The sequence below is a fragment of the Zea mays genome, chromosome 5 (assembly GCF_902167145.1).
Source record: "Zea mays cultivar B73 chromosome 5, Zm-B73-REFERENCE-NAM-5.0, whole genome shotgun sequence".
NCBI classification, from domain to species: Eukaryota; Viridiplantae; Streptophyta; class Magnoliopsida; order Poales; family Poaceae; genus Zea; species Zea mays.
The window spans coordinates 38,658,087-38,679,133 of record NC_050100.1 but is presented as its reverse complement, the minus strand read 5'-3'; the positions used below and the strand labels follow the sequence as shown (position 1 = coordinate 38,679,133).

Below are 21,047 nucleotides of genomic sequence, written 5' to 3'. Positions count from 1 at the left end.
TAGCATCTGCTGGGTTCTAATATGCTCAACTTCAATGTTTGATCCAGAATCTTCTCCTTAATAATATAACACCTAATGTCAATATACTTCGCAGTGCCACTTGATTTATTGTTATAAGAGAAAAATACTGCTGGCTCGTTATCGCAGTAAATTCTTAGTGGTCGTTCTATGCTATCAACCACTCTTAATCTAGGTACGAATTTCTTCATCCATATCACATGTCTAGTTGCCTCATATGTAGCTACAAACTCAGCATGCATTATCGACGATGCTCTCATTGTCTGTTTGCAACTTTTCCAAGAAATAGCTCCCCTAGAGAGTGTAAGTATATACCTTAAAGTAGACTTCAGTGTATCTCTACAACCTCCCAAGTCAGCATCTGCATAGCCAACTATTTATAAGGAACTAGATCTTCTGTATGTTAGCATGAGACCTTTAGTAACTTGCAGGTACCTTAGAGCCTTCTTGACTGCTTTCCAGTGATCTATGTCTAGATTTTTCGAATATCGTCCAAGAATCCCGATGGTAAATGCTAAGTTAGGGCGAGTACATACTTGAGCATACATAATGCTTCCGATAGTCGAAGCATATGGTACTGACTTCATCTTGTTTTTCTCATACTGATTCTTGCGGCACTAGTAATCCTCGAACTTATCACACTTGACTATTGGAGCAGGCGAGGCCTTACACTGATGCATAATGTATATCTTTAGTACATTTTCTATGTATGACTTATGTGAGAGTCCTAATACTTCATTTTGTCTATCTTTGTGAATTTGTATTCCTAGAACTTAAGAGGCTTCTCCCATGTCTTTCATATCAAAGTTCAAGGAAAGAAACATTTTTTGTTTCCGCCAGTAGATCCTTATCACTACTAGCTAAAAGTATGCCATCGACATACAGAACAAAGAAGATATACCATCCTTTCTTAAACTTTGCATAAATGCAATTGTCTTCCTTGTTTTCCTTGAAACCAAACTTTCTAATAGTCTGATCAAACTTGATATACCACCGTCTAGAGTCTTGTTTTAATCCATAAATGTACCTCTTTAAGTGACATCCCATATGTTATTTTCCACGCACAACAAAACCCTTTATTTGTGCCATGAACACGTTTTCTACTAACTCTCCATTTAAGAATGTAGTCTTTACATCCATCTCATAGAGTTCTAGATAAAAATAGGCCACTAATGTCATAATGATCTAGAATGAATCTTTCGTTGAGATAGGTGAGAAGGTTTCATGGTAGTCAATGTCTTTTCTCTGTGTGAACCCTTTGGAGTCACGCTTGGTCTTGTAGACCCATTTACAACCTAATTTTTTGACTCCTTGGTGAATGATCTTTAAGTCCCAAACTTTGTCCATTCTCAAGGATTATAATTTATCTTCCATGGCTAAAACCCATTTGGATGAATTTTCACTTCTCATAAATTCTTCATATGTAGTGGGATCACCTTCTGCATCAATGTCCTCACTCGTATAAATCTCATCACTTTCTGTTTCTACACTTGTGTAAACTTCATAGTCACTAGGAACAGGGCCGTGCCGGCAAAATCTGAGGCCCTGAACAGGTTTTAAAACGAGGCCTTTTTTATTGGTGGAGGGCACCAGTCGCCGGTGAATGAAACGTCGTAAAACTACAGATATACACGTTATGGCTAAACTCACGCCTCACAGTTATATAATAGAAGCATGTGCAGAGACGGAGCCAAAACGAATGAGAGGACTAAATGAAACTGCTAACGTATAAGATCTTTTTTGCATTATATCATATATATACATTTTAAATTTTAGAGGAGTCTTTAGTGGAGTAGGGGATGGAGCCCCGTCTACTTCACTATTACTTGCGTTACTGAGCATAAGTACAGACAGATAAGTAAAAAAATAGGGATTAATATTGTATTTCTATTTTATAAATGTACTATAAACCTACACGTTTGGGCCCCAAAGATTTAGGGGCCCTGTTCCATCGCACACCTCGCACGCCCTCTGGCCCGGGCCTGACTAGGAATCATAGATCGTTTGGACCTTCTTAGACTTGTTTCTGGTTCAGGTTCTGGTTTGTTCTGGGGCTCCTGGAATGGTGTGTCACTTGGCGCAACACTACCATTGTCTTCTGAACACTCCTGTGCAACCGGATCAAAAGGGCCATGCTGCGTTGAAGGTGAAGCAACTTGCTCTGTAATAGTTGCACTGGGTGATGCAACATTTGTAGTAGGGGTTTCACCTCCAGTCGGTACAACTGTTGGTTGTAACACCCCAAATCCATCAATTAAAAGCATCATAGTTTATTTTATTTGTTTCCAATAGAAAGAAAAATATTTATGTGTTCAAATAATAAAATGGTGATATAAATAAATTAAACAATTTCTTGAATAGATAAAATTTTACCAAGTGTTTCAAGCATTCATGCCAAAGCATAAATTTTGATTGAATTGATTTGCAAATTGAAAGTTGCCTATAGGGGGGTGAATAGGCAAGCAGAATTTTTTTTCAACAAAAACTAGAAACAAAACCGGTTCAGCCAGTTTGCACGAATCCAACTAAACAATGAGATATAAAACTAAAATGATCTCAAAATTCGCCCAGTTAACTTTGCAAATGGGGTGTTCTAGATGATCCACTGGGTTCAAAGTAGTAGATCCGAGAAGGGCACTTCTCAAAATCCACACACCAAAAAGATATGAACAATTCTTCCACGAAATGGTGAGAGAACGAAGAACACAAATAAACACAATGAGCAAGAACACAAGAGACACAAGATTTATCCTGAGGTTCGGTCACACCACAAAAGGTGCCATACTTCCTCGTTGAGGCGCCCATAAAGAGTCGGGTCTCTTTCAACCTTAATCCTCCCTTTGCCGACCACAAAGGTCAAGCCCACACACTAATCGTTGCTCAAACGAGCGGGTAAATTTCTTGTGGTCTTCCACAAGATTTGGAGACTCACAAGCGACACCTAGTCGTCTAGGAGCTAGAAGCTCCAAGAGTAATGAATCCACAAAGAACTCGATGTAGTACCAAAGCTCGAATCAAGAAGATTAAGAAGGATTTGGAGATGAAGCACAAAAACTGCAGCTCTCAATCTCACTCAAAGATTTCTCTCTAAAGATTTGAAATGGGAGAGGCAAGAGATGTGTGAGAGAGAGTGGGAGGTGTTTCTCAAGTTAGAAATGGAGTTTGGTGCATGCTCTTCTGTGAGGGGAGAGAGATAGGAGCGGGTATATATAGGTGGGGCTCCAAAACTAGCTGTTGGGCTGAACTTTTCTGCGCAGGGCCGGCAACCGGTGTCAGGACTTGTTGACCAGTCTGACCCGTAGTCTGCCAGTCTGTCCTGAGGCGGTTGAACCACCCCTAGGGCCGGTTCAACCGCCTGGTGGTAGTCTGACATTCAGTCTGCCGGTCAGTCTGGCAGACTGCAGGTCAGACCGGTCAGCTGACCCTGAGACCGGTTGAACTTCCCCTAGGGCCGGTTCAACTAGTATTGACCCGAGAGGTTCAGGGAAAGAACCCTGGTTGAACTTGCCCTGGACCCGGTTGAACTTGCCTAGACCTCGGTTGAACTTTCCTAGATCCCGGTTGAACCTGCCTGAACCCCTGTTGAAGTTAAGTTCAACCTAGCTGAAGAAGCTCAAGTCAGCTGAATAAGCTCAACTCGGCTGAGAAAGTTCAACCTAGCTGAAGAAGCTCAACTCAGCTGAGAAAGTTCAACTCAGCTGAAAAAGCTCAACTCAGCTGAAAAAGCTCAACTCAGTTGAAGAAGCTCCACTCATCTGAAGAAGTTCAACTCAGTTGAAGAAGCTCAACTCAGCTAAAAAAGCTCAACTGCTTTTCAATAGGAACACTCGCCGTTTCTCAATCCTAACAACAGCCGAACACGCGGAGTGTCCAAATAATTTGTTTTTGAAATATCTTTTGAATCTTAGAAGCTTGAGCTTTGGCAAACACCAACCTAATTCTTTTTGGATCCCCTTGATAGTACAACGATTCCTATACTCAATTTAAATAAAATATAATTAAGTAAACTCCTTGAGTAATTGGTTTCTCATGTGTAATTTCTCCATGGCGTTGCTTCATAAGGATCACAAACATCTTTGTCTAACCTTTTGAAGCAAACAAAAATAAATCCTTGTGACTTGAACCATTTCACCATATATGAGTTCAAGTCATGGCTTCAAGTCACCTTACTGATGCATCAACACAATATAACTTTTCATAGCTGATTAGTTCATCGACTTAGTGCAATTACTCTCTTCTTTACCTTAGCCATGGTACCTCGGTCCACAAGCCGTCGCTTGGCCTTCACCTTCGCTTAGTCCCTCGAAGCCCTTTCTTGCTATCTTTACCCTATCAAGCCATTCTTGAGTCACATCATATTGAGCATCCATTGAGAGAATCATTTCTTCAATATTATGAACCTTGCTTGAATGTCATATAGATATAAATGCTAAGATCAATCAAGCTCTAGTTTAATTCTCATATAAGCATATATGGACTAATAATAATATGGTCAAGCCAATTCATGATTCCTCATATCTTATTCACTTTGGCTTGACCAATCCTCTTAATCACTTCAACCTCTATTCTGATCATATTTATGCATAGTGATTTCTCAGATCTTGTCCATATATTCAAACCAATATAGAGACCATATATATCCATTTGCATTGTCTCATTAGTTATTTAACCTTGTGTTGAACCTTTATTCACTGATCATTATACACTATTCAAGTATGTTCATCATACTGAATTTCCTGTTCAACACTTAGCAAACTTGATAGACCTTTAAATGTGTTGTTATCCAAATCACCAAAACTCACAAAAGGGATGAATGCACTTTCAATATCCCCTTTTGGTGATTGATGACAACACATTTAAAGCTGACATAAGGTTTGATAAATAAGATTTTGAATCATATGATATAGTTCCCCCCTAAATATGTGCATTTCAGAAAATACAATTTTTGGTCACAAATGCCAAAAGCACATATTTGGGTCAAAGTATGCAGACAACTTATATCATACTATTTATGGGGTGCACTGTGTCATAAAATAAACGTGATGCTCATTACATACTATGCACTCATCAATTTCCCATATCTTATGTTTTACTTATGATTCTCCCCCTTTTGTCAATTATTTCTCCCCCTTTTCAAAAGTCTTCTTACACTAGTTACATAAGTCTAAATGTAAGCTTTAATGCACAATTTCTCCCCCTTTGTCATAAATCTCTGATACTCGTATAGAGCATATAGAGAGGGAGTTAGGGAGAGTCATATAGTATCAAGTTAAGGATTTTATCGAGTAAGGTATAGAGAGGGAGAGAGGGATAGTAGTATAGTATCGAGTTACAGATATTATCGAGTTACGTATAGAGAGGGGGAGAGGGATAGTCGTATACTATCGAGTTACAGGTATTATCGAGTTACATATAGAGAGTGAGAGACATATAGTATTGAGTTACAAATAGTATTGAGTTAAAAATATTATTGAGTTACGGATATTATCGAGTTACGTATAGAGAGGGAGAGTCGTATAGTATCGAGTTACAGATATTATCGAGTTACGTATAGAGAGCGAGAGAGGGAGAGTTATATAGTATCGAGTTACAGATAATATCGAGTTATAGTTATAACGTATAGTTGTACTATATATAGAACACATTAGTTGTTGTTAATTGATATATCACAAGATTCAGAAACAACTCATTAGTTGTAGTGCTCATGAAAGAACTAAATTGATCATAGAGGATCTTGGTGATGAATGTATTGCAGTTCTAGCTGATGAATCTAGTGATGCATACCAACAGGAACAATTGGCTCTTTGCTTGTGCTATGTGAATAAAATAGGAGAGCCGGTTGAGTGGTTTCTTGGTCTTGTCAAAGTTGAAGGTACTACATCATTGACAATTAAAAGAAGCAATTCAGTCCTTACTAATTCAATTGCCATTATCAAAGATACGTGGACAAGGGTATGATGGAGCTAGTAATATGAAGTGTCATGTTAATGGTTTGAAGAAACTAATAATGGAAGAGTCACCTTCTGCTTATTATGTTCATTGTTTTGCACATCAACTAACCCTTGTAGCTGTTGCAAAGAAGAATATTGTCTATTCTTGGTTCTTTGGGCAACTTGCATATTTGTTGAATGTTCTTGGAATGTCTTGCAAAAAGATCTCTATGCTAAGTGTAGCTCAAGCTGAATATATGATTGAAGCATTGATTTTGGGTGAAATAGAAATCGACCAAGGTTTGAATCAAGAGATGGGCTTAGCAAGACCAGGTGACACACGCTGGGGATCTCACTATAGAACTATAATGCATGTCATGGCCTTATATCCTTCAATCAAGAAATTTCTCTCCAAAATTGGGAAGGAACATAAAGGAGGTGAGTCAATTGGAGCTCAAACTATGCTAGAAGTATTTGAAAGTCTCCTAGAGGGGGGTGAATAGGTAAAACCTAAAAATTATAAACTTTGAACACGATATTCACCTGGGGTTAGGATTAAAAATGAATAATAAATAAATTGGAGTGCGAAAGAGAGTTCTTCTTGCTATGAGTTGCTCAATCAACGCGGATAACTTCAGGAGCTACCTCAAAAAGATTGTAAGCAAGATAACTTAGAGAGAGGGGAGATGAAGAATCAAATCATAAGGTAATGATTAACACAAATGAACACAACGATTTATTTCCTGAGGTTCAGTTCCAAAGAACCTACTCCCTGTTGAGGAGACCACGTAGGCCGGGTCTATTTTAACCCTTTCCCTCTCTCAAACAACCATTCAGACCGGTTGAGTGCTTCTTCTTAATCTCGAGGGTCACTTAGACCCCGCAAAGATCACCACACAATTAGGTGTCTCTTGCTAGCTTTACAAGTCATTTGAGAGTTTAGAAGGACATGAACAAAGCACGATTAAGAAAGATAAGCAACAAGAGCAACAAGAAAAACATAAGATTACGCTCTCTCTAGACTTTCCAAGGCACTAATCACTAATGATCACTAGTCACAATTATGGCACTTGGAAGAGTTTGGATGCTTTGAATGTGTCTTGGAATGAAGTGCTTGCTCTTGTATTGAATGAGAATGAATGGGATGCTTGGATGAAGTGAATGCACCTTGAGGTTGTATTTATAGCCACCACCCACTTCCTAGTCATTGCCCACTTTCTGCCAACCGCGAACGGTCCTCGCTCCTAGCCCGTATGGTCCGCCCCTGCACATCAACAGCTGAAATCACAACGGTCAGCAGTAACGGCTATATCAACGGCTATAAGTGCATTAAATGTGTCGTCTGATGTCAGATAAAGCAGTCACAGACGTTCCGGCCGTGCACCCTGGACGGTCCGTGAGGACGCTAAAAATGAATTTTACCAAACCCGTCACCTTCGTGTTTCTCTAGTTTTTAATGGCGGACGGTCCACGCCTGAGGCCGGACGGTCTGAGCGTGGTCCTGAACGGTGCTGTCTTCTTCTTCGGACATTCCATAGTGTAAATGCGAGTTTTGCGTAGTTCATGTCCGAGGCACACCTTGGTGTCGCGGACGGTTCGCTAGAAGGGCCTGGACGGTCCGCGCACAGGTGAATTCTCCAAAAAGCTTCTCCTATCCAGAATAATCTACAGTATCCTAGACACTCGACTTAGAATTGAGATAGATATACTTATGCACCTAAGAATTAACCAACTAGGCAAACTAGTTTGTCGATAAGGTTTTGATGGTCATTAATCATCAAAATCAATTTAGAGAAAATGGTAAAGGCCATTTCCCTTTTTTTAAGTCATTTGAATTTGTTTTCATGTTGCATTTGGTGAATGAAATATTTGGATACACAAATGGTTTATGCAATGCTTTGCAAAGGAGGGAGCAGGATATTGTAAATGCAATGGATCTTCTTGAGTTTACTAAGGTAGAATTGGCTGTTTTGAGAGAAGATTCGAGATGGGAAGAATTCCTTATGAATGTCTCTTCTTTTTGTGAAAAGCACAAAGTTAAAATTGTTGATATGGATGCAAAGTATAAGCCTATTCAAAGAGACAATAAGTTCTATAAAAATGCCATCAATTACCACCGGTTTCATGCTGATATGTTCTTAGGTGTCATTGATAGGCAAATTGTTGAGCTTAATAATAGGTTTGATGAGGTAAACACATAGTTACTTAGATGTATGGCATCATTCAATCCATCCAAAAAACTTTGATGCATTCAATGTTGAGAATTGGTTAAGCTTGCTGGGTTTTATTTTCAAGATTTTGAGTTTGAAGAGAAGGCACAACTCCATTTTCAATTAAATCGCTATATTGAAGATGTGAGAAGAGATGAAAACTTCAAAATTTTGAGAAGCTTAGCAAAGTTGTCTATGATGTTTGTCAAAATAGATAAGATTCGTCAGCATGACATTGTTTACAAACTTCTCAAATTGGTGCTGGTTCTTCCTGTTGCAACTGCTGGTGTTGAAAGAATCTTTTCTTCAATGAACTTTATAAAAAACAAGCTAAGAAATAAGATGGGACAATTTTTTTAAATGGATACTTGGTTACTTTTATTGAAAGGCAATTTTTCTTGTAAGTCAAGGATGACGACATTGTCACACAATTTCAAAGCTTGAAGGATCAGAAGGTTGTCCTATAATATGTAAGCTTTCTTATGCTATTTAATATTTCTCTATATATTTTAATATGTCCACTAGCCCCTTATTAAGCAAAAAAATAATACTTTGATATGTTGAGTGTTGAACAATATTATCTTATGACCTATTCTTTGTTGCGTGAGTTATGTGCATGTTCAATTATATGCTATATATTTTATATACTATGAAACAACTTTTATATGAATCGATTACATATGCCTAAAGGCTACTAGGATAGAGGCCATAATTTTTTTAGCTCTAGTTAATTTTTGAATACCCATTCTCTAAATCGTGGGCCCGTCCCTGTTTACGTGCATACACTTGTAGCGTGTTTGGTTTGAGGAATGGGGTAGTCCATCATCGTCTCACTTCTTATTTTTCTTGTTTGGTCTGTAGAATGGAATGAGCTGATCCATCACCATTTCATTCCTCATATGTTAATAACTAGTAATAATATGAGGAATAAGTTCATTCCACCAAATATGTGGAATGGACTAATGATGCATCGTCTTATCTAGAATGGATTGATTATTCAAACCAAACATCCTTAGGGTCTATTCGTTTCGATCACAATCCATATGGATTAGACGGGATTGGATGAGTTTGAATCCATAGCAAGTAAAAATTCTTCATAAGATTTTTTCAATCTGATCCAATCCATGTCGAATAGGAATAACCGAACAAGACCTTACATGTGTAAGTATGTATGCATTATGAATGTGTGTGTTGCACTATATAATTAAAAACAGCGTCCATATAATTAAAAAGGTAGCGTCGCTCTTCAGCTCCGTTCAACAACTTTTTATTAGAAATGGTATCGATAGATAGACTTTTTAATGTTTTACTTAGCAAATTTGTGAGAGAGAAAAGAAGAAAAAGCAAGAAAACATCTGGCGGCGTCACATCTCAAGAAATAGAAAAACAACTCACATAGGTTGAATCGGCACCGAAACGAAAGCTAAGTCTCTACTAACTATTAAGTTATTAGTGTAGACCGTCGAGTGCCCCCGCCTCTCCCTCTCAGCAGCAGCACCCACTTGCCTCGTGCCTGTGTCCACGTCCTCCCACCACCTCCCACTATGGCCCGAAGCAGCTTATGGGCCGCTCCTGAATTCCCGCCGTTTATTCTTAGGGGCTTAGGGCTCTTCCTCAACCCTCGCACTGCCGCCGCCGCTGCTACGCATCCGTCATCCCCATGGCTTCCACGGCGACCACGCGCTGCCGGCCGCGACGGAGTTCCAAGGGCCCCAAAGCCGACCTCTCGCGTACCCTAACGGACTGCACCCGCCGCCATGGCCGCTTTCGTCGCCGCTGTTCCCCGCCTCTCCGCTCACCAGTACAACCAACTCCTCGCCGCCGCCGACCACTCCTCCTTCCACAGCCCCCCCCCTCGCCGCCGCGCGCCGTGTCTTTGCCCACATGCTCCAGGCCGCAGCGCCGCCCTCCGAGGCCCCCATGATGCAAATCTCCCCCGCACCCATCCCCATCTTCGCTGCATTTCAGGTCAAAACAACATCGCCGAGGAAGTATTTCGTCCAGCCGAACGCGAGCATCGTCCAGCCATGGGATTCTTGCACAATAATGAGTAAGCACCTGTTTCTCCATGGACCATGGCTATGTTTAGCATCCTCCGTTTGGATTTTGATGTGTGGCTGTTTGTGTCTCCCTGCCTTCTCTCCCATTTGGGGGTATAGTTACCCTGCAGGCACAGAAAGATTACCCACCATACATGCAATGCAAGGATAAATTCTTGATTCAGAGCACGAAGGTGGCCGCCAATACCGAGATGGATGAGATCCCCCCTGATACGGTGAGCAAGAAGTGCAGAACAGATTTGTAAGGTTTATTAGCGTTGCATTATCCCTATAGCGAAATGATGTCCACAGCCACACGCTATACACGGTTACATTACATGTGCGCAGTTCAACAAGGAAGCTGATAAGGTAATCGAGGAAATGAAGCTCAAGGTTGTCTACACATTACCTAGCTGCGGAGGTTCAGATGACTCTAGCGTATCATTTTTAGGAAGCCGGAGCTTCAAAGCAGCGTCTGACGATCTGATGGTGAGACTGTGGCAGCTCTCTTCTGATATGTATGGAACTTGTGATTCACTTATAAATTTTCAGTTGTAACTCTTACTGTCGATTGTATCTTTGGCCGTACTTTTCAGATGCTGAAGAATGCAAGCCTTGAAGAGGTAATACGCTCTATGCCAACAATTCTTACCATATTTTTTTACTTTGGGACTTCACTGAAAACAAGTGAATTCATCACTTTTCTCTGACGAATTCATAGAACGAATAGTTTTGCTAACTTGAATGTTATATGCTTGAAGCTTTTTATCATGATTTAGCATCGTGTGGCACATGAACAATCTGTTTCTTTACACATTGAGTGTGCATTGAGAGAACTGCTACTTCTTTCACGTTGGATTCTTATAGATCGTTTTTAGCTTTTCTTCATACCTATTTACTACCTATGTTCTAAATTATGAAGACACTTTGGCTTTTCTATACAAAGTTTTTTTTTCTATTAAGGGGACAGTGTAGACTGCCCCCGCCTCAGCAGCCCGCATGCCGTGAATCCCGCGCACGACCGCCCCCGCCACGATTCCCCTCCCACTCGCGGCGAATCCCCCTTCACGAACCTCTCGCCACCACCCGCTATGCCCGCTCTCAACAACCTCCACCCCGAACACACCCAAGCCATGCCCAATTCCTATCTCTCACCACGCCTCGACGACGGCGCGGATGCCATGATCCTGCGAACGTACGAGCGCAGATCCCGCTCCTTCTCCGACGACGGGGGCGGGGTCTCGTCCTCGCAGGACGCGTTCGACTGCGACGATGCCGCCGACTTGCTGGTGTCGTCGGCCTCGCAGCCGCTCCCGCTCTCGCCGTCGCAGGAGTCCTCTTCGATAGTTACAAGTGTATATGTGCCTACTGTCTTTGGATATTTGTTTTACAATAGTTACATCCTCTTTATTGTATGTGCCCATGTTTTCCGAGTTCCGCCTCGTTCATTGCTTAGCATGTGTAATACTTCACTTGTAGTCGCTCTATATTTCTGGTGCCACTGTCTCATTGGTCCATTTGCTCAGTGACCGTGACTAGAGGGACTTGTTTCTTTATCTCTTAGAGAGGAAGAATTACAGGCGAGATGTCATTGCTCGTTTGCTACGCATGGTTTTTCGATAAGAAACCCAAAATTGTTAGGTCTATTCTGGCAAGAAAATGCCATATATTGAAGGAGTTTTTCAGAGGTAAATTTTCTAAGAGCTAAAACTGTTATGTTTTATTTGTTACTCAAATACATCTTGTTTTGCTTTATTTATATGCCCAAATATGTTGCCATAAAACTATATAAAATAAGCCCCTAACTCGACATTCTCAATTTGAACTTGTGTTGTCTATAAGGACTATTATGTTGTAAATGGCATATCTTTCACCCTGTTTTAGTGTCTCTATCATGTAAATTTGCTAACATTGTATTATGGAAATTAGTAACACACTGTTGTGAACAAAAAGGAAACAAAAATAGTGTTTCAGTGACAATTACATCATATTAGTCTCTTAGCCTATTTTTAATTGTATCTAGGTACGACCTATATCTCTGAATGTTGTGTGGGCATGTAGTGCTGGAGTTTGTCTTGAAACTTCTTGCAATTATTTCCATATGTCTATGTTTGTCTGCTTACTTAAGTCTCTAGCAAAATCAATAAGGCACTTTTGTCCTGAACGTGCTTTGTTGCTCCTTTTTCTTGACTGCTTTAGTAGTCCCTCAGTCAAGTTAAGTAATTAAGTGTGATATTTTATATTCCCTATTGAACGGTTGCCATGTAACAAGAATTAGTTGAGATGCTATTTGGGGCAGCTTTCATTGCTTACAATTTACATGCCCCTATAACTATCTGCAAGAAATCCAAAGAGGATAATGCAGTGGTTTGGCCACTTTGGCACTTTGCTGTTACTGGAGAATCCACACATAGAAAGGGAGCTAAGGCACTTTCTGAGTTTGCATTTGTAAATCATGGCAGCTGCCGAATAGAATTCGAGTGAAAAGGCAAGTATGGATAATATCCTGTTGTAGTTGCTACCAAGCCTCACTATTTTCGTGATCTGATGTTCTCCGGGTCATGGATAATTTCTTGGAGTATGTCAGATTTCTGGTCTGCTGATGAGCTTGGTAATTATATTAAAATGGTGAAATACCAATGGAGAATATTTTGTAGATCAATTTTTATACTTCATGTACCAGGAGAACTCCTAATATGCATGACATGTGATTGATTTTTTATGGACGAACAGTTCTCTTATCTTTTGCCAACATTTCCTTATCCACGTGGATGAGGAAAGGCTTCTTGATTTCTTAAAATCTTTAGGCAAGCTCATCAATCTTACTATGCAGTGGAAGGAATTGGCATTCCCATGTTGTTGTCTCTTGATGATCTTGTCTTTTTGAACCGTGTCGTTGCCAAGGGTAGACAACTTTGATGGCTCATGAATGACAAAGAACACATGAATAATGATGGCAAATGAAAGAACTTTTGAAGGGCATAAACCATTTTATTGATGCTGATCATTTTGCTCTCATGAATGAACTTATGCTTATGTTATCTAAATATCTAAACTATGATGATCTGTGAAAGATCATTCTTAATTTTTGTCATTAACTTTTCTTGTTAAATCTTATATAATATACTATCCTTTTATGGAGTCAACGTGTTTTTTGAGATGTTGATTAATATTCGCTACATATTTATCATTGTTTATTTTTATCAATGACAAAGCATGGATACAATCTAATCTTATATATCTTTTAAGGTATGTAAACATCTACTTTTAACAGGCAGTACGACGCTTGCATAATGTTCCCCAGTATCATCAGGAAGTATTAACTTGAATGGTAAACTCATTGTCAAAGTTAGAAGACTTGGTGGTGAGACTGTCATGTCTAACATACTTCACTTAGTTGAAGAAGCCCAGACAAGGGTGGTCCCTGTTCAACGATTGGCGGACAGGGTATAGTATGTGAACTGATTCATACATTTATGAAAGTTTAGAGGTATGATATTCAAAGCATTACATCTTTGTCTTGTTACTATCTCAACCATCTCTGTGTGATTGGAATAGTATATTTAGTACATTTATCATGGCCAACATGAATCATGGGTTCTGTAGAGCTTTTTTACTTCTGTAGAATTTTTTTACAGACCAAGTGAACATGGGTGATTGATTACTTCATATAAATGTTTTACCCTTCGGTATGGTTATTATTTAAAATGGCTTATTTTAGTTGGAGCACTTCTTCCTGTCTTCATACACTTAGTGCATTTTATTATATATTAATTTTCTATTAATGATATTGCACGCGAACAATAAGTTATACATTCTCCCATTATGAGAACAAGGAAATAAGTTCTGTGCATTAAATTGTGGGCTTTCTTAAAAACTATGTTGCTGTTGTAATGGAGGAAACTTACATGCTTATGTGTTTTGTAGTTGTGTTCAAATATGGAACTGGTTTGACCTTCTGGTCTGATCCAATCCTTGGACTTCTTCTGTTCCTGCTTGATGCATGTTCAACTCGAATTTTAGACTTTTTAGGATTTGAAAACAATTTTGCTATGTGTTCATCTTCAGTTTTGAGTGATCAGTAATGCTGAAGATTCAAAAAATATAAAATTTCTTCTTTTCTTGAGTAAACCTACATACTATAAACTTGTACTGATATGTTTTTATCATTGGAATAGCCTGGTTTGCCGCTCTTGCAACAATATCTGTCTCGGTTTGAGAAATTAGTTATGGAGCTCATGCCAAAATTGGGAGAACACTTTGTTGAATAAATGATAAACCGAAGCATGTATGGAAGCCGGTGGTTTATCACAGTTTTCTCATGTTCCTTCCCATTTCATCTAACTCTTAGAATTTTGGAAGCAAGATATTTGGATGCTCTGCTTTTTCTGTAGCTGATCCTACATCTTGTATAGTCTAACATTTCGTTCTTTCTTGGACCATCCGTTTATTTAACTGAGGATAGGAGTGGATAGAGACTTCTCGGATTACAATATGTTTGAATAACTATTCCATTAAAAAGGTCTACTTGTGATATATAAAAATTGTAGCAACACACAATTATCTAACTATATTTATATTTTTTGAGGTATGTAAACATCCCCTTTTAGTGATGCTAATAAAAAGTGTCGAATAACAATTAGTGTTTTTGTATATCAATATATTTTATTATAGTGCTTTCTTATCTTAATGTATCTTAGCATTACATGTTGACCCCGTAGCAACGCACGGGCATACACCTAGTATATATATAAAAAAGTGCCAAACTTGCAATCCTCCATCTTCTAAAATAAAGAACATAGCACGAGGAAATTGGCAAGCAAGTCCATCTTCAGCGTCCATCTGAGACATTTTTTATTGCAAAAACCAGAGAGTGACTTTTTTTTGTTTTCAAAACCGCGGCTGTGGTCGGCGGCCCCCCGGTCTCCTTCCACTCGCTTTCCGGCGGGCGACTGGCCTAAAATCGCCTCTTGTTTGTTTGCTTCCGTCGTCCCCTCTCCACGTAGAGCACGCCCCCGGACCACCTTTTATAAGCACCAACCATCTGGCCTTGCCGCGCCGATTCGCCACGAAGCCGCACTGTGAGAGAGGGACGCGGCCTGTTGTCCCGGCTTTTAGACGCAACTTCCATCGCTGCGAAGCTATCCATTCGTGTTCGTCATGGCCGCCAGCGTCACCGTGGAAAACCTCAACCCCAAGGTGAGATCGCCGCCCGTTTTCTCCCCCTTGTCTAGCTTTCTGGTCCTTGAAGGTCCCATTTTTTATGGATTTTTCGGTGGGAAGTTTGGGTTTTAACGAGATGGAGGAGGCTCTGTGGATCTTCTGCGTCCCTCTGCGTGTCCCTGATTCAGCTTAGCCGCGGGTTGGACTCTCGTGTGATTGAGAAATTTGGGGTGAAAAGATTATCCTTGATTTGGTTGAGCGGTACAAGTCGTGCTTAGTTCTTGTTCTTGATGATCTGATTTTGATTTATACTTATAAATCAAACGATAAAATTTTTAGGATAATTGTAACCACTGCACCGGCGCAAAGTTACATCGTTTATATGCTTGCAATAAGTGCAGTTCCTTATACCCAGATCACTAGTCGCTAACTCGCTATCGCTATCTCTCAACCAAGAGTTAGATCTCAGCGCGACTGCGATTCGAGCTGCTATAGTGCCTTTTCTTTTTGTTTTGTTTTGTCGTGAGTCGTGACCGAATAGTTTAAGTCATCTGTCAGTATCCTTTTCCCCCTTTGACTCAAAAGGGGATATGGCGATTTGTTTGGACTGCTGCCCCACTTCTGTTGCACAATATATATAGGTTGATGCTGTATTGTTTCTGTGAGATCTGACTATCTGAGGTACTACTTTGTTGGCAATCTGTGCTTTGTTACTAAACCTATTTTGTAAACCTGCTGAATGTCGTGTGATCATGATTTCCATCTGTTTCAAAGACAACAGCTTTCGTGCTTTGCTTCTCTGGGTAAGGCGAGTGTGGCTTCTCATGCCTAGCTAATACACTAATAACTATTACAGGTCTTAAAATGTGAGTATGCAGTCCGTGGGGAGATTGTCATCCATGCTCAGGTATCTTGACTACTGATGTTCAACAAGGCTTGCAGTCTAGTACTTCAGTATGTTATATATCACTGTGTTCATGTTCCCAAAGAATCGTTTATTCACCTTATCACAAGGCAATACAGTTAAATCAGGCAATGTTCTTATAGAGTTTTGTTAGACTGTTGTAGTAATAGTATTTGCTTTTGACACTGCTATCTGACAAAGAACAGCATAGTGCAGTACCTGAATTTACAAACATGTATTTGTGTTAGAGCTTACTTTATAGCTTTCGAAGTCTATTTTGGTACAGGAAAGTAATTAAGCATGTAGTCTACTTGATTGCTAATAACCATATTGCTTTATTAGTAATTTAATTTGCAATTGTTCCCTGATGAAATTCTTCCTAATTATTGAAGGTCAATAATCTTTTTCACCATATATTATATGTCTCATTGTGAATGCTTTTAATTAAGAATCTTGTGCGCTCCATGCCATTGGCAGATCTGCCATTAAGGATCTGCTTCGAAATTGATTTAATGTAGCCCCATTGTTTTTTCTGTTAACAGCGCCTGCAGCAACAACTACAAACACAACCAGGGTCTCTTCCTTTTGATGAGGTACCTAACTGTTGATTTAAAAGTTCATTGAAAGTGCCTTTATCTTTCCTTTTTTTTTCAAAAATTATATAGTCCGTTCCAATTATATTTGTACCCTTGCAGATCCTCTATTGCAACATTGGGAATCCCCAATCTCTTGGTCAGCAACCTGTGACATTCTTCAGGGAGGTATGTGTTTATTTTACCTTCAGATTCCACCTTTGTTTCTTCTATATTTACATGGTACCTTGCAGGTTCTTGCTCTTTGTGATCATCCGTGCCTCTTGGAAAAAGAGGAAACCAAATCATTGTTCAGGTGAATATCGTCATCATTCAATTTACAGAACTCCTAAATTCAGAGATCTAGTGCGTGATATCCTGCTATTTTTCCCAACTTCAGTGTCAAAGCAACCTAAAAATTCTAAAAAATACAGAGATAGGGCAATCTGTCTTCCTTTAAAATCAAAGCTGTGGCATTTTCTTTGAAATTAGTAAACATTTATATAAATAGTAAAATTTCCTGGAGATCTGTCAGGTATTTAACTTTTTCCCTTCAACTTCCACAGTAATTAAACATACCTAGGAAGATAGTTTTAGAGTTCTCATGTTTAATTGATCTGTTCATCAGAAGAACCATTACATCATTGCCTAATTATGCATGCCCTTTAATTTTTCCTAAAATTTCCCTTGATACCATTTCAAGTTGCAAAGATGATTTTTTTTCTTCGTACTGTTTAATATTTTTGTTAGCCATAAACTTTCAAAAGTAGTTCAGTGTCCCATTTATACATAAATTCTTATGTGTACTTGATGGGTCGTCTCACTGCAGTGCTGATGCAATTTCTCGAGCAAAGCAGATTCTTGCAACTATTCCTGGAAGGGCAACAGGTGCATATAGTCACAGTCAGGTTGGCATCTCACTCTGATATATTTATTGACCACAATGAGAGAGGAGTCTTGGCTTCATTTGATTTTTTAATGTTTCCTAGGGTATCAAAGGACTGCGTGATGCAATTGCTGCTGGAATCATGTCACGTGATGGATTCCCTGCAAATGCAGATGACATTTTCATTACAGACGGAGCAAGTCCTGGGGTGTGCATTTTTAACTTCTCTTTCAATTGTCCTGGACATTTTCTGAATAAACATGATATCACTGAAGTCTCATCTTGACCTTATTCTTCCTTCTTAAGGTCCACATGATGATGCAATTACTGATTAGGAATGAGAAAGATGGCATTCTGTGCCCAATTCCTCAGTACCCTTTGTACTCAGCCTCCATAGCTCTTCATGGTGGAGCTCTTGTATGTACTTTCATTTGCTCAGCAGAAGAATATGGTCTATAGTACTAAATATTGTATCAATGACACCTAAAATCGAGCGCATGTTCTTTCAGGTCCCCTATTACCTTAATGAAAAAACTGGGTGGGGTTTGGAGATCTCTGATCTTAAGATGCAACTGGAAAATGCTCGGTCAAAAGGCATTGATGTTAGGGCCTTGGTGGTTATCAATCCAGGAAATCCGACTGGGCAGGTTTGTACCAATCATTTCTCCTCTCTCGTTAAAGAACATCTCTGCTTGCTTAGATATTCTATTTCCTATGCACAACATACTCTTTATAATTGAGTGTAATTACATGAAGTGTGTATTTCTTGTACTCCCGTTTTTAAGTTAGTGAATACTTTGTATACTTATTTTGTTTAGGGAAAACTTTTTGAGTAGAAAAAATGTGGTTTTTATCATTCTGACTTCTGAAATCTGAATGAATGCTTTTTCAAGGCTGGTGACCAAAACACAAATTTTATTGAAGTGGTTCATTTATTTGTAGGTTCTTGCTGAAGACAACCAATATGATATAGTGAAATTCTGCAAAAATGAGGGCCTTGTTCTTCTAGCTGATGAGGTGAGTGATAGGCAAGTAGCTGATGTTAGACGTCAGAACAACACAAAAAATTTGCCACGCCTCTAACACTAATGCCATTTTCATTGTTAGGTATATCAAGAGAACATCTATGTGGACAACAAGAAATTTAACTCTTTCAAGAAGATTGTAAGATCCATGGGGTATGGCGAGGATGATCTCCCTCTAGTATCGTTACAGTCTGTTTCCAAAGGTAAATTTATATAACCAGCTACTTTATCTGCCTTTTGGCCAAGTAACTGGCTTATCCAAAACATTTTGTTGCTGCAACCAGGATACTATGGAGAGTGTGGTAAAAGAGGAGGGTACATGGAGATTACTGGCTTCAGTGCTCCAGTAAGAGAGCAGATCTACAAGATAGCTTCAGTGAACCTATGCTCCAATATCACTGGTCAAATCCTTGCGAGCCTCGTCATGAATCCACCAAAGGTCTGCCATATGGAATTCTTTAAATTACGCCCTGGTTGGAATTAGGAAATGCCAAATCGTCCAGTTAAAAATCATTGCTTTATTCTCCAGGTTGGAGACGAATCATATGCTTCCTACAAGGCAGAGAAAGATGGAATCCTTGAGTCTTTAGCTCGTCGTGCAAAGGTTAGCCTGGTTGCATTTCCACTACACTCGAGTGTCTTCTTTAAAAATATTCAAGATTTTTCTTTTGTTCGTTTTACAGGCGTTGGAGGATGCATTCAACAAGCTTGAGGGATTTTCATGTAACAAGGCCGAAGGAGCAATGTATCTTTTCCCTCAGATTCTTCTGCCACAGAAGGCAATCGAGGCTGCTAAAGCTGCTAAGAAAGCGCCTGACGCTTTCTACGCTCTCCGTCTCCTTGAATCGACTGGAATCGTCGTGGTCCCTGGATCTGGATTTGGTCAAGTGAGTCAACTCAACCTTTACATACTGTAATGTACTTGTGCGCCTGGCCTGTTTGGTTCGTGGCGCATCGGATAGTGGGTTCTTGGCGATGCATTTTTCATGTAAATCAGTCACAGCTACTTCATTTCATGTTAACCCGGTCGTAACGATCGACGGTCCGCTCCTTTGCTGGTACTTCGCAGGTTCCTGGAACATGGCACATCAGATGCACGATCCTGCCGCAGGAAGACAAGATCCCCGCGGTGATCAGCCGCTTCAGGGCTTTCCATGAGGCGTTCTTGGCCGAATACCGCGACTAAACTGTTACGCTGTGTGTGAGTTAAGTTGGAGGTTCAGTAGAACTGTAGAAGAGCTCAGTGACAGCGCAGAAAGAGGCAGTGTTAGAAAGGCTTAGGTCCTTCTTCACAGGAGCAACAGTTGTCTTGTCTCATCAAGGAGAAATAAAAATTTTAGTTTTACAACTTCTCATTGACACTGTTGGGTTCTTGACATGGTAGAGAATTGTGTGCACTGTGCCTGGCACTGGGTCCTACTAGCGGCGCAATTTAAGCGTGACCAGGATGGCGCCATCAGCCATCTCTGTCGATATTACACTGCTAGCTGAAAATGCCACTTGGTCCCTTTCAGGTGTTTGTGGACCTAAACCTAAGTTGTCTTCCTTCAGGAACTTGTGGACTGAAAGCAATAGATGCGACCTGAATGACGGTTCTTTGTGGATCTAAAAGCAAGACCAAGAGACTAGTTATCTGACTCTCAAAATTAGCTCTCTCATTAGTTAAATTTAGCTAGTCATCTGACTAGTAAAACTAGATAAATAGTCTGTTAGAGTAAGATGCTATATATAGAGAGTGTAATATTTTTGAAAAGATAAATATAAAGTTAAACAAAGAGCCAAACATAAATAGTCTATTGGAGATGCTATAAGGCTAATCACAATGGAGATTTTATGAGGTGTTTCATATATTAACTATTGGAGATGCTATAAGGCTAATCACAATGGAGATTTTATGAGGTGTTTCATATATTAATTAGCCTGCCACATTAGTTATTTTGATGACATGTCACATCATTTAAGAAAGGAAGAGTTTTATGAGGTTTTATGGGGATAAAATCATGTTAACTTGTTTCCAAGGTCTTAGAAACTGTGTGAAACCTCTACTGAGAGCGTTTTGTTTCATATTCATATAATTAAGTAAATCTTACTGGTTATTTATATGCAGCATTTAAAAAGTTTGTTAACATATGAAATAGTGAGATGAAACTCTTTATTGAGATGTTGTTTCATTTATTCATAAAGCTGATGTGACATTTTTAGAAATAGGGACATAAAATTCTCACTGTGATTAGCCTAAGCAAGCCAAACTCAACTCGCCACACGATCCGATTTACGATACGACACAGTTTGGTGGGGTA

General features: G+C 39.6%; 2 protein-coding genes and 1 pseudogene across 2 annotated transcripts; all 3 read left to right on the top strand.

The window, feature by feature from the left end:
* Nucleotides 1-6,461: 6,461 nt before the first annotated feature.
* LOC103626255 (vesicle-associated protein 2-1) lies at nt 6,462-10,980 on the top strand (the record flags this gene model as incomplete). The annotated part of the gene is made up of 5 exons (XM_020537649.1): nt 6,462-6,487; nt 10,117-10,208; nt 10,318-10,433; nt 10,546-10,686; nt 10,794-10,980. Coding segments are annotated over 5 exons (489 nt in total), but the record flags the coding sequence as incomplete, so codon positions are not given.
* Nucleotides 10,981-11,288: 308 nt separating this feature from the next.
* On the top strand, nt 11,289-13,845 carry LOC109939668 (uncharacterized; annotated as a pseudogene).
* A 1,283-nt stretch (nt 13,846-15,128) lies between these two features.
* LOC100282849 (uncharacterized) lies at nt 15,129-20,100 on the top strand. The gene is made up of 15 exons (NM_001155755.2): nt 15,129-15,396; nt 16,217-16,267; nt 16,807-16,857; nt 16,960-17,025; nt 17,091-17,152; nt 17,666-17,744; nt 17,826-17,930; nt 18,029-18,139; nt 18,232-18,369; nt 18,665-18,739; nt 18,830-18,950; nt 19,032-19,186; nt 19,277-19,351; nt 19,431-19,634; nt 19,817-20,100. The coding sequence occupies exons 1-15, from the start codon at nt 15,358-15,360 to the stop codon at nt 19,931-19,933; spliced, it is 1,449 nt and encodes a 482-aa protein (NP_001149227.2). The 5' UTR covers nt 15,129-15,357; the 3' UTR covers nt 19,934-20,100.
* The last annotated feature ends 947 nt before the right edge of the window (nt 20,101-21,047 follow it).